Source organism: Microcaecilia unicolor, chromosome 7, assembly GCF_901765095.1.
Source record: "Microcaecilia unicolor chromosome 7, aMicUni1.1, whole genome shotgun sequence".
In the NCBI taxonomy this organism is placed as follows: Eukaryota; Metazoa; Chordata; class Amphibia; order Gymnophiona; family Siphonopidae; genus Microcaecilia; species Microcaecilia unicolor.
The window spans coordinates 134,175,266-134,188,728 of record NC_044037.1 but is presented as its reverse complement, the minus strand read 5'-3'; the positions used below and the strand labels follow the sequence as shown (position 1 = coordinate 134,188,728).

Sequence of the window (13,463 nt, the reverse complement as noted above, 5' to 3'; positions counted from 1 at the left end):
ATGAGATCACTAACATATTATAAATGCAGGATGCAAAGGTTTAGCAATAAGACGGGCAAGCTCTTATCGAGAATGGTAGAATCGGAAAGGGCCCGGAAGAATGATTACGGCAATACAGAACCCCCAGGCTGTGTTAAAAAACAAGAGCGAGGAAATAGGGCAGATTTTTCATAATTATTTCAGTTTGCTTTATGGGGGGAGACCAACAAAGGACACGAGAGGACTAGCAGACTATTTAGAGCAGGCAGGACTTTCCAAACTTCAGCAACAACACATAGACACACTAAATCACCCTATCACAGGGAAAGAATTGCAAGATACTATAAAGGCCCTGGCCCTGAACTCTGCTCCAGGACCGGATGGTTTCATGGGAGAATACTACAAATCCTTACCTAAAGCAGGGCTAGAGGCAATTGGGAAATACCTGGAGCAAATAATTGAAGATAAGACATTCCCCTCACACGCAAATGAAGCCCTGATTACGTTGATACCCAAGCCAGGAAAAGACGGGACGCAGCCGGGTTCCTACCGGCCCATCTCCTTGATTAATGTAGATGTGAAAATCTTAGCTCGAATTCTGGCCACATGCCTGGGACACTTACTACCGGAGCTTATAGGAGAGGAGCAGGTAGGCTTTGTGCGGAACAGGCAAGCAGGAAGTAATGTTAGGCGCCTGTTGCTGGCAATAGCAAAATGTCAAAAAGACCGGAGCTCAGCAATGATCCTTAGCCTGGATGCCGAAAAGGCTTTCGACAAAGTGGATTGGGGATATTTGTTCGGGCTACTGAGCTGTATAGGAGTTCAGGGATGGTTTGAGGACGCCTTAAAAGTACTGTATAGCGAACCTAGAGCAGCTGTCTTAGTGAATGGTGTAAAGGGCGAATCCTTCCGGATCCATCAGGGGGCGAGGTAGGGGTGCCCACTCTCACTCCTCCTATTCGTCTTAGCGATGGAACCACTGCTCTGCATCCTGCGAGCGGATGGGGGGATGAGGGGGGTGACCCTAGAGGTGGTACGATCAAGGCCCTAGCATTCGCAGATGACCTGCTCATGGTGACCCAAGAGCCCGAGCACTCTACCGAGGATTTTAGAGGTGCTCCAGGTCTATGGGGAACACTCGGGCTATAAATTGAATATCCAAAAATCTAAGGCCCTAGAGATACTATCGGGAAACTACATAAAGCTCAGGCTTACAGTGCCCATAGAGTGGGAGGAAGAGTCAATAAAGTATCTGGGAGTTATAATACCCCGAGAGCTGTCCCAAGTGTATGCCTGGAATGTGCGGAAGTTGCTGAATGACACGAGAATGAGATTGCAAATGTGGCAGGGGCTTCCCCTGTCGCTATTGGGTAGAATAGCCCTCTACAACATGGTGATAGTGCCACGGTGGCTGTATGTGTTCCAGGTTCCAGACCCTGCCATTGTATCTGACTAAGGCTGATGAGAAATGGCTTAACAAAATTCTACAGTCCTATCTGTGGGTAAAGAAAAAGCCGAGAACACCACTGACCAACCTTTACCTGCCGGTGGAATTTGGGGGCCTTGGACTATTGAATTTGCGCTATATGACGATAGCAAGTGGAATGAGACATTTGAACGACTGGCTGAGGCGCACACAATACTTCACCCCCTCCCATCTTGAACTGCAGGAGACAGAACAAAGACATATTAGCTACCTGTTACATAAGAACACCAAAGAAGAGACTAACTTATTAGTCACGGCGTAGCTCTTGCCAGTGGTGCGAGCGGTCTGGCGCTGGCTCTGTCAGCACTATCGGTTTTCGGCCCGGACAACCCCATATTTCCCAATCTGTGGTAACCCGGAGTTTCGGCCGGGTCAGATCTATGAAGTGTTTGCCCGCTGGAGAGATGTAGGGCTGGAGTACGTCCTACAGGTGATAGATGAAGATGGCAAGATCAAGCCTTGGACAACACTCCAGGCTCAGTTTTCCCTGAATCCATCAGATTGGTTACACTACTACCAGATGCAGTACTACATAACAAGCCTTCCGCAAGACGCAATGACAGAAGATGTACAAGAGGAGCTGGGCTCGGCGCTTTTATTAGGGGCACAACATAAAGTACCTCTCACGTATTATCATAGGCACTTAAAAGATATGGCGAAAGAACCAGACTTTGAGAGATTATCAAAACTGTGGAGCGAGAAATTGGGGACAAAAATATCCACGACATTACTACGGGAATATCTCTTTGGATACCGAAGGAACACGGATCAAGCGAACTTCTGGGAATTACAATTTAAATTTATATTGAGAGCATACATACGCCCCAGATGAGCATTCCACATTGGGGTATCACCGGATGGAGCAGATGGAGCAACATTGGGTCATATGTTTTGGGGCTGCCCACGAGTTGGGAAGTTCTGGAGGGACCTGACCAAGCAAATGGCCATCATTTGGAATATAAGTTGGCAAGTGGATGCTAGACTCCTTTTTGGGGACCCGAGGCTGTCCAAACCCCTGCCTAGGGGATGCTGAGCATTTGCCCTGCGCACAGTAATGGTGGCGAAGAAAACAATCTTGTTGGCCTGGTTATCTGTGGAGGGCCCCACAGTGCCGCAGTGGAGAGGACAAATGATTCAATTGTTACGAACTGAGAGGACGAGCCTGAGAGCCCGACAGCCACAGTTCACCAGGGTTTTTTGGAACTGCTGGACGCCATTCTGGCTCACACTAACACCCCATGCCAGGGGGCAAATAATGAACATGTGAGATAGACACTGCCTTGAGAAACGAGACTGTGAGGCCTGCAAAAAGAGACTGTGACAGAGAACGGGAGGTGGGGAAGAAAGGGAGGAAAATGTAAAAAGTTACTGGAGAGATAATAAGGATAGCTGAAAGGACATGAGTTGTTGTTGATCTGTGATATGTAATGTGCTTCTAAACTTAAGGTAATGTGCTAACATTGTCAGACAAACAAGTAGACATGTTCTGTATGGAAATGTTCTTTTGTGATTCCTCCAATAAAAATTATTGACACACAAACTCACCACATCCAAGCTAACCAGCCAACATTCCTCAGGAACCTGATCAACCTGATTCAAATGACTCAAAAAATCAGTTGAATCCCTGATATATGACCTAGTCCGCTCAACAAAAGGTCGTAAAAAAGTATCAACATACATTGACAATGGTTCCAGCAAGGATCCCCTGCTGGAAACAATATACATATTTTATATATGGAGGGGCTCAGAAACAGATCTGACCAGGTATACATATGAAGTATTACCATATGTTGGGCAGACTAGATCCCATACAGGTCTTTATCTGCCGTCATCTACTATGTTACTATCTCTGTGGTTTGAAAAGTTGTGTGTTTATCTGTTTACTAGTGACTCTTTTCTCTGTATCTTTTAGGTTCTGACAAAAAAGACTTCTCTTCTGTGGAAATTGAGATGATGCAGGAGAAAAGTGAAGAAAATCAGAGCAGTGTGGGACAGAACTATCAACATTCACTTCTCTGTAAACCTTCAATTCGACTTTCTGCAAGCATCAGCAACAATCTACTTACTAAAGGGTGAGTCTGTCATTCATACTTACTAATCACCTAACCCAGAAGCTCAAAGGGATATACTATCTACATTATAAACTACTAGTGGAATGTCAGAAATGACTAGCAAAAAGGCGTGTATGCACCTATAAGCATCACCATGCTGGGATAGACCAAGGGTCCATGGAGCCCAGCACCCTGTCACCAACAGTGGCCAAAAGAACAAGCAATTTGTCCCACTCATCCTAGAAGTACTGTATTATTCCCTCGTCCATTCAATAACATTCTATGGCTTTTTCCTCCAGGATACCGTCCAACTTTTTTTTGAAGTCCGCTAAGTTAACCGCCTTAACCATCTTTTTTGGCAGTGAATTCCAGAGTTTAACCATTAGTTGAGGAAAGAAAACTTTCTACCGATTCATTTTAAATTTACCACACTGCATCTTCATCGCATGCCCCCTTATCCTAGTATTTTCGGAAAGCGTAAACAGACGCTCCACATCGACCTGTTCCATTCCACTCATCTTATAGACCTCTATCATATCTCCCCTCAGCTGCCTTTTCTCCAAGCTGAAGAGCCCCAGCCTCTTCAGCCTATCCTGATAGGGAAGTCGTCCCATCCCCTTAATCATCTTTGTCACCCTTCTCTGCACCTTTTCCAATTCCAATATGTCTTTTTTGAGGTGCGGTGACCAGAATTGAACACAATACTTGAGGTGCGGTTGCACCATGGAGCGATACAATGGCAGAATAATATCCTTATTTTTGTTTTCAATCCCTTTCCTAATGATACCCAACATTCTATTTGCTTTCCTAGCTGCAGCAGCACATCTAGCAGAAGTTTTCAACGTATCAACAACGATGACACCTAGATCCCTTTCTTGGTCCGTGACTCCCAACGCTGAACCTTGCATGACATATTTATAGTTTGGGTTCCTCTTTCCCACATGCATCACTTTGCACTTGTTCACATTATGTTTCAACATTTTTTTATTGATGACAATTCAAAAAGAATACATCTGATGATATAGGTGTACACAGTTCCAAGCTAAACATGTATTCCTTGAAAACAAACTAAACTAGTCCGTCATCAGTCTTTACCTTTTATCCCCCCTTTCTCTCCCTTTATATTTAACAGTTTTATATGGTTTAACTTTGACAAAAAAGGGGAAACAAATTGAAGGCATAACAAGATAGCAGTGCCACATTGGGTTATTCTCTCATAAACATTTAGTACGATCAATAACAATCCAATATTTCCTGTGAACCCCCCCCCCCCTTGATCTTATATTATCCATCTTTAACTTCTCCTTCCCCAATTCTTGAGGACCTATTTTATAACTATGGAAAGAAAAGTGAGGGTCTTTCAACTGTGTAAACCAAGCCCATACTTAATGGCTAAATATTCTACTTCGCCTAGATTAATACAAAGTCCATCTGTCACGAATGAACCCTGTAGGCATGTAAGAACTTATCATAGTACCCCTTCATCTCTGATCAATTGGTCTCACAGTCCAGGTCTCTAACAGTAAGATCTATCTAACTTTAACAGTTCTTCCTTACCCAACCACCTCCCCCCAACCTTTCCTCTCTCCCACCCCCCTACCTCCTTCCCCAAACTTACCCCCCCCCCCCCCAGGAATCTTAGGGAAACAGATTTAATTCAAGTTAGGAAGCTGTCCCTTCACTTAGAAGTAGGCTACAACCTCTAGAGCTTAAGATTTGCAAGTAAGGACCCCAAATAGCCCAAAAAAGTGATTCTCCTCCTCTGTGAAATCGTCGCATCTCTAGCCTCCCAAGATACCAATAAGTGTAACTGATTTCTCCAGTGCCAATATGCTGGGGGTTCTTTTACAGTCCAATACTGTAAAATATGTTTCCTAGCTACTAGGCACATCTTGCGGAGCAACAGGGTCTCAAATCGATTTTTACCTCTAAAGGCTCCCGGAGCATCTAATACTAATTCCATATCATCAAGCTGATCAATCCATAGACTGGTGGGTTGTGTCCATCTACCAGCAGGTGGAGATAGAGAGCAAACTTTTGCCTCCCTATATGTGGTCATGTGCTGCCGGAAACTCCCCAGTATGTTCTCTATCTCAGCAGGTGGTGGTCACACACAGCAGCAGCTCTGGCTAGGCCTCCAAGCCTAATTTTTAGGTTTTGTTGAGTGCCTGGGGTTGAGGGCTCTTTTGAGCAAGTGCAAACCTGGTGGTGCCAGGTCCCTCCTTTTCTCCCCCCTCCCGCTGGCTCCGTTAAAAAAAAAAAAAAAAAAAATTTTGAACGTCCTTAAAGGCGTTTATTTCGACGTTTATTTAAGCGTCAATTGCAGCTACTCACTGGGACACCAGGTCGTTACAGCTCGGAGCGGACAGCAGGTAATTTTTACCTTTTTATAGCGGGCAGGGGGTTCCCCGATTCTTCTCCTCGTGGCATATGGCGTCGGAGGGCGAGGGCGCAAAGGGTCGCTCCCCGGATCGCTGGAGCGCTTCTAGAGGGGATGCGGGGGTCTTAAAGCCTGATTCGCCCTTGTTGGGTGACAGTTTCGTGACCGATGTATGTCCCGGTCCTTCCTCCGGCGTGGCGGTTTTTCCCGCCATAAACGCCCATCCCCCGCTCCTCGCCTCCGCCATCTTGGCCGGCCACGCGGCTCGGACGGCTTCTTCTTGGGCCGCCCTTGAGGTTGGAGACATTAATGCCATGAACACCCTTAATTTGGGCGACGGCACAAAAGCGGCTAAAGTTAAGAGCCGTTCTTCCCGCGTGGCTCCTTCGCGGAGTGTCGCGCCGGACGCCATCTTGGATGCGCAGCATGTCTCTCCCTCGCTCTTGCGAGCGCCGGTTGAGGGTGCGTCTAGGGCTGTTGCCCAGGCTGCGGAAGTGCCCAGTCTGGGGGGTTTCTCCCCCGAGTTTGTTTTGCTGCTGCATCAGGCCTTCCTCATGCACAACGCTGCCCCTGCTCCCTCGTCTGGTAAAGAGGTTGAGGTTCCCAGAGGCAAACGCCCTCGGGTTGATTCCCAGGCCTTGGAGGAATTTGTCTCCTCCGATGTAGATGAGGGCAGCGTGTCTGAGGTCTCCCAACGGTCCTTTGCGGATTCCTTGGAGGAGACGGATCCCCGCTCGGTTGGAGCGGATGACCCCTCTGCAGCGCGGCTTTTTAGCCCAGAGGATTTGCCCAACCTGTTGCTACAGGCCATGGACACTTTGAAGATTTCCTCTCCGGAGGACGTCTCTCCCTCAGCCCCTGTTGGCTCTGCCATTATGCTGGGGACGAAGCGCCCGCCTAGAACCTTCCACGTGCATGATGCTATGCACACCTTAATTTCGGCTCAATGGGATGTCCCAGAAGCGAGCCTTAAAGTGGCTAGGGCTATGTCCCGCCTCTATCCTTTGGCTGTGAGTGAACGTGAGGCCTATCTGTGGCCTACCGTGGATTCTTTAATCACTGCGGTGGCTAAGAAAACGGCGTTGCCGGTGGAAGGTGGCACGGCCCTAAAGGACGCCCAAGACAGAAGATTGGAGGCGGCCTTAAGGTCGTCCTACGAGGCTACTGCTTTAAATTTGCAGGCCTCAGTTTGCGGTTCCTATGTGGCCAGGGCGTGCCTGACTATGGTGCGGCGGGCTTCCCCCTCGGATTCTTCCTTGAGGGATGCTTGGCCGGCCCTGGAATCGGGCTTGGCCTATTTGGCAGACTTGCTGTATGATGTCTTGAGAGCCTCAGCTAAAGGCATGGCTCAGACAATCTCTGCGCGGCGGTGGCTTTGGCTGAAGCATTGGTCTGCTGACCACGCCTCTAAATCCCGCCTGGCTAGATTGCCTTTTAAAGGCAAGCTGCTCTTTGGGGTCGAGCTGGACAAAATCGTGACCGATCTCGGCACGTCTAAGGGCAAGAAGTTACCAGAGGTCAGGGCTCGAGCCAGTGCTTGCCCCGGTACCTCCAGAGGACGGTTTCAGGAAGCCCGTCGGTACCGCCCGGGCAGGTCGGGCTCTTCTGCCTCCTCTTCCTTTAAGAGGACCTTCTCCCCCAAGCAGCGTTCCTTTCGCAGAGACCGCCGTCCCGGAGGTGCTCCCTCCGGTCCTCCCCCAGGGTCTCCTACCCAATGACGGGGTCTTGGTCCACGCCCCAGTGCAGATTGGAGGACGGCTGTCCTCGTTTCTGGGCGAGTGGACCACAATAACTTCAGACGCTTGGGTGCTGGAAGTCATCAGAGACGGCTACAAGCTAGAGTTCTGCCGACCCTTAAGAGACGGGTTTGTACTCTCTCCCTGCAAGTTTCCGGTCAAAGCTGTGGCAGTGCAGCAGACCTTGGACAATCTCATCCGCCTGGGGGCGGTCGTTCCGGTGCCAGAAAATCAGCTTGGCAAGGGACGTTACTCCATTTACTTTGTGGTCCCAAAGAAAGGAGGTTCTGTCCGGCCTATCCTCGACCTCAAGGGGGTCAATCGGGCCTTGAAAGTTCGGCACTTTCGCATGGAGACTCTCCGCTCTGTTATAGCGGCAGTGAAGGCAGGGGAGTACCTGGCATCCTTGGACATCAAGGAAGCGTACTTGCATATTCCCATCTGGCCTCCTCATCAACGCTTCCTGCGTTTTGCAGTACTGGGCCGACACTTCCAGTTCAGAGCCCTCCCATTCGGGTTGGCTACTGCTCCGCGGACCTTCTCCAAAGTAATGGTGGTCATCGCGGCCTTCCTGAGGAAGGAAGGAGTACAAGTCCATCCTTATCTGGACGACTGGTTGATCCGAGCCCCCTCTTATGCAGAGTGCGGCAAAGCTGTGAACTGGGTGGTTGCTCTTTTGAGCTCCCTGGGATGGATCATCAACTGGGAGAAAAGCCAGCTGCGCCCCACTCAGTCCCTGGAGTATCTGGGAGTTCGATTCGACACCCAAGTGGGCAGAGTGTTCCTGCCAGACAATCGGATTGTCAAGCTTCAGGCTCAGGTGAACCAGTTCCTAGTAGCCTCTCCTCTTCGGGCTTGGGACTATGTGCAGCTGTTGGGCTCTATGACGGCCACGATGGAAGTAGTGCCCTGGGCCAGGGCTCATATGAGACCACTTCAACACTCTCTGCTGCAGCGCTGGACTCCGGTGTCGGAGGATTATGCTGTGCGCCTTCCCTTGGGCCCAGCAGTGCGCAAGGCGCTGAGCTGGTGGATGCAGATGGACAAGTTGTCTGCAGGAATGCCTCTGGTGACCCCAGAGTGGATTGTCGTCATGACGGACGCTTCCTTGTCGGGCTGGGGAGCCCACTGCTTGGGAAGGACAGCGCAGGGACTCTGGTCTCCTGCAGAGGCAAAGTGGTCTATCAACCTCCTGGAACTCAGAGCCATTCGGTTGGCGCTTTTGGAGTTCATCCCGGTACTGGCGTTGAAACCAGTACGGGTTCTGTCGGACAATGCCACGGCTGTGGCCTATGTCAACCGCCAGGGAGGTACCAAGAGCGCCCCTCTAGCCAAGGAGGCTATGAATCTATGCCAGTGGGCGGAAGCGAACCTGGAGCAGCTTTCAGCGGCCCACATTGCCGGAGTCATGAATGTCAAGGCGGACTTTCTCAGTCGCCATACCTTGGAGCCCGGAGAGTGGCAGCTATCTGCTCAGGCGTTCTTGGACATCACGAAGCGCTGGGGCCAGCCGAGCCTAGATCTGATGGCGTCATCGGCCAATTGCCAAGTGCCGCGCTTCTTCAGCAGAGGACGGGACCCTCGATCCCTGGGAGTAGATGCTCTTCTCCAACAGTGGCCGACACAAGAGCTTCTCTATGTGTTCCCGCCCTGGCCCATGTTGGGCAGGGTGCTAGACCGGGTGGCAAAGCATCCCGACAGGGTAATCCTGGTGGGTCCGGATTGGCCCAGACGTCCCTGGTATGCGGACTTGATCAGGCTCTCAGTCGACGATCCTCTGCGACTGCCAGTGGAGCAGGGCCTGTTGCATCAGGGTCCCGTGGTGATGGAGGATCCCTCCCCCTTTGGTCTTACGGCCTGGCTATTGAGCGGCAGCGTCTGAGGAAGAAGGGCTTCTCAGACAAGGTCATCGCCACTATGCTGAGAGCGAGGAAGCGCTCTACTTCTACTGCTTACGCCAGGGTTTGGCGTATCTTTGCAGCGTGGTGTGAAGCGGGCTCACTTTCTCCCTTCACTGCTCCAATTTCTTCAGTGTTGGCGTTCCTGCAAGAAGGTCTAGAGAAAGGCCTGTCGCTCAGTTCCCTTAAAGTCCAGGTAGCGGCTCTGGCTTGCTTCAGGGGCCGCCTGAAGGGTGTTTCCCTGGCTTCGCAGCCAGATGTGGTGCGCTTTCTCAAGGGAGTTAATCACCTGCGCCCTCCTCTGCACTCAGTGGTGCCTGCGTGGAATCTCAACCTGGTGCTAAGAGCATTGCAGAAGCCGCGTTTTGAACCCTTGTCGAGGGCATCTCTGAAAGACCTGACGTTGAAAGCAGTCTTTTTGGTGGCTATCACTTCAGCCAGAAGAGTTTCCGAGCTCCAGGCGCTCTCTTGTCGAGAGCCTTTTCTGCAGTTCACTGAGGCAGGAGTGACTATTCGCACAGTGCCTTCCTTCCTGCCCAAGATTGTTTCTCGATTCCATGTGAATCAGCAGCTCTGTCTCCCTTCCTTTCGTAGGGAGGACTACCCAGAGGAGTACTCTGCTCTTAAATATCTGGATGTGAGACGAGTCATCATCAGATACTTGGAAGTGACCAATGATTTCCGGAAGTCAGATCATCTGTTTGTCCTGTGTGCAGGTCCTCGTAAGGGTCTGCAGGCTGCTAAGCCTACAGTGGCAAGATGGGTCAAGGAAGCCATTGCAGCGGCTTATGTGGCCGCGGGGAAGGTGCCGCCTATCCAGCTGAAGGCTCACTCCACAAGAGCTCAGGCGGCCTCGATGGCAGAGGCCGGATCCGTCTCCTTGGAAGAGATATGCAAGGCGGCAACTTGGGCTTCGGCTCATACATTCTCCAAGCATTACCGTTTGGCTGTGGCTGCACGGGCGGAGGCCCGGTTTGGAGCTTCAGTGTTGAGGTCAGGGATTTCAATGTCCCGCCCTGGGTGAGTACTGCTTCGGTACATCCCACCAGTCTATGGATTGATCAGCTTGATGATATGGAAGGTAAAATTATGTATAATCATACCTGATAATTTTCTTTCCATTAATCATAGCTGATCAATCCATAGCCCCTCCCAGATATCTGTACTGTTTTTATTCTGGTTGCATTTCAGGTTCAAGTTTAGTCTTCAGTTACTTCAGAAAGACTTCGTGTTCAAGTTTTTTCACTTGGATTCTTCAAGAGTTAAGACGAGTTTGTGTTACAGTGAGCTGCTGCATTCCTCTCCCCTCCGTTTTACGGGGCTGGATTGAGACTTAAAATTCTGCCGGCACTCCCTCCCGCTTCGTGCGGCTGTAGGGCAGCTTTGTACCCTTCCCGCTTCGGCGGTGTTAGGGTCAGTCAGCTCCTCCCGCGGTTGCGGTTGCAGGATAAGCCAGATCCCCCCGCATCGGCGGGTGTGGTGTCCCTCCCCCGCTCCGCGGGGATGAGCTGGACGGATTCCCCTCCCCCACTTGTGTGGGGATGAGCTGGGTTAATTCCCCTCCCCTGTTTCGGCGGTGGTGAGCTGGGCAGAGTGTCCCTTCGTGGGTGTAATTCTCTAAGTGCTGAGTCCTGCGGATGGAGCTTTGATATCGACATACTGAGGAGTTTCCGGCAGCACATGACCACATATAGGGAGGCAAAAGTTTGCTCTCTATCTCCACCTGCTGGTAGATGGACACAACCCACCAGTCTATGGATTGATCAGCTATGATTAATGGAAAGAAAATTATCAGGTATGATTATACATAATTTTACCTTGTTCTACCGTGCCGAACACCAAAATCCCCAACTTTTGTTCCCAAAACCGGCGGATTTGGCTCCAAAACCTTTTCAAAATTGGACAACTCCAAAACATATGTAGTAGGGTGCCCGTGCTCCTCCCACACTTCAGACATTCAGGGCCTTGAATCCCTCCCATATATACCAATTGAGATGGCGCCATATATCCTCTATAAATACATCGATATGCACATTCTCTCAGTCGGGCATCGATAACTAATAGAGGTATTCTTGCTACTGTTTTGGGTATATCCCACTGCATCACTGATGTCCTGAGCTCCTTCTCCCAAGCCCTCTTTAAATATTCATAGTCCTTGGGGGGTTGCCATTTAGTTATTGCTTTGAAGAGCAGCAAAATGGTAATCTTCCTCTCTCCAAAAGACTTAAAGAAGTCTTGTAATTTAGTCCCCCAACATATTCCTCAAGGGGTCCTTAGGTAGTGAAGCCACATAATGTCTCACCTGTCGTATAGCAAATCTATTACCCCAGGAGTCTCCAACCCGACCCTCCAGGTCCTCATCCGAGAGGGACTGCCAATCTTCACCTACCAGGTGTGCCAGGCATGTGATCCCCTGCTGGGCCCACTCAACAAATTGGTGGCTAGACATCCCAGGTAAAAATTCACAGTTACCACATATGGTAAGCTGGTCTGTCACCGCCGGATCCCCACCAAACTGTTGGACAATCACTCCCCACACTGCACAAAGCGGCTGTAATAACACATTTTTGCGTAAACCCTCAGGAAGCTTGTATTATTATGTAATATGTCTCAAAAGCAACAGCTTTTTTCAGAGAAAATACCTTTTAGAGATAGTCTCCCTGCAGAGAACAGCTCTGTCTCTTAGGCTCTTGGCCTCCCTTCCCCCACATTTTCAAACTTAGTGGGTGTGACTAGTTCTTTCTGGGGAGAGCAGATTTCAGCCTCAAAACCAACTGCTTTTTCAGAGAAGCCACCTTTTAGAGAGAGTCTGCCTGCAGATTACAGCTCTGTCTCAAAAGCAACAGCTTTTTTCAGAGAAAATACCTTTTAGAGATAGTCTCCTTGCAGAGAACAGCTCTGTCTCTTAGGCTTAGTCCCTCCCACCCCTAGAGTGACATCTCTTAAATAGCCCCCTACAGCCAAATTATCACTACTGACCTTTTCCAACTACATCTATTCCTAATTCATCACCTTCCCCCAGTAGCCCAGCCTACCAGTTTCACCCATTCCAACATTCCAGTGTTCCAGCAATCCAATTCTGCATTGCCATGTCCCCTATACACACTCGCTTCCTGATGCTGTCCCTTCCAAACCTACTTCTTAACCCAAAAACACTTTGCACTGCTGCTACACTTTACCCTCCCCTTACCCTCATCACCTCACCTTCTCTCCTTTCCCCTTCCTTCTCCTTAGCCCTCAACCTTCAACATTTCCTTCCTGCTGTTGACCCATCACCATTCCTCCTATGCACATCCCGCCTTCGTCGCCCTACCTCCCCTACCCTTCTTCGTATTCTCTTACTCCTTTTCCTACTATCCGCTGGGGACATCAATCCCAATCCAGGTCCCCCACACCAATCCTCATCCTATCTATGCAGACCACTCCGGAATGTCTCCAACCTCATTTCCATTCCCCTCCTCTCCCCCTCTTCCCTCCCGTTCTCGTGCGCCCTATGGAATGCCCGATCTGTCTGCAACAAACTCTTCTTTACCCATGACCTCTTCATCTCCCATTCTCTCCAACTTATCACCCTAACTGAAACCTGGCTCACCCCTGATGACTCTGCCTCAGTCGTGGCCCTATGCCATAGAAGCTATCTCTTCTCCCATTCTCCCCGCCCAGTTGGCCGCGGTGGAGGCGTCGGGTTACTACTTTCGCCTTCCTGCAGTTTTCAACCTCTCCTCCTACCGCAGTCTCACTGCTTCTCATTCTTTGAAGTTCACTCCATCCGTCTATTCTACCCGCTGCCACTCAGAGTTGCAGTCATTTACCGCCCCCCTGATAAGTCCCTATCTTCCTTCCTTACTGACTTCGATGCCTGGCTCTCCGTTTTTCTTGATCCCTCATCTCCGTCCCTCATTCTCGGAGACTTTAACATACAAGTTGATGACC

General features: G+C 50.0%; 1 protein-coding gene across 1 annotated transcript in view; it reads left to right on the top strand.

The window, feature by feature from the left end:
- The window catches only part of MCM3AP (minichromosome maintenance complex component 3 associated protein), an 888,504-nt gene that overhangs the window by 163,306 nt on the left and 711,735 nt on the right, over positions 1-13,463 (top strand). The window contains 1 exon segment of the mRNA XM_030208795.1: positions 3,378-3,537. Within this exon segment, the coding sequence (XP_030064655.1) occupies positions 3,378-3,537 (160 nt within the window).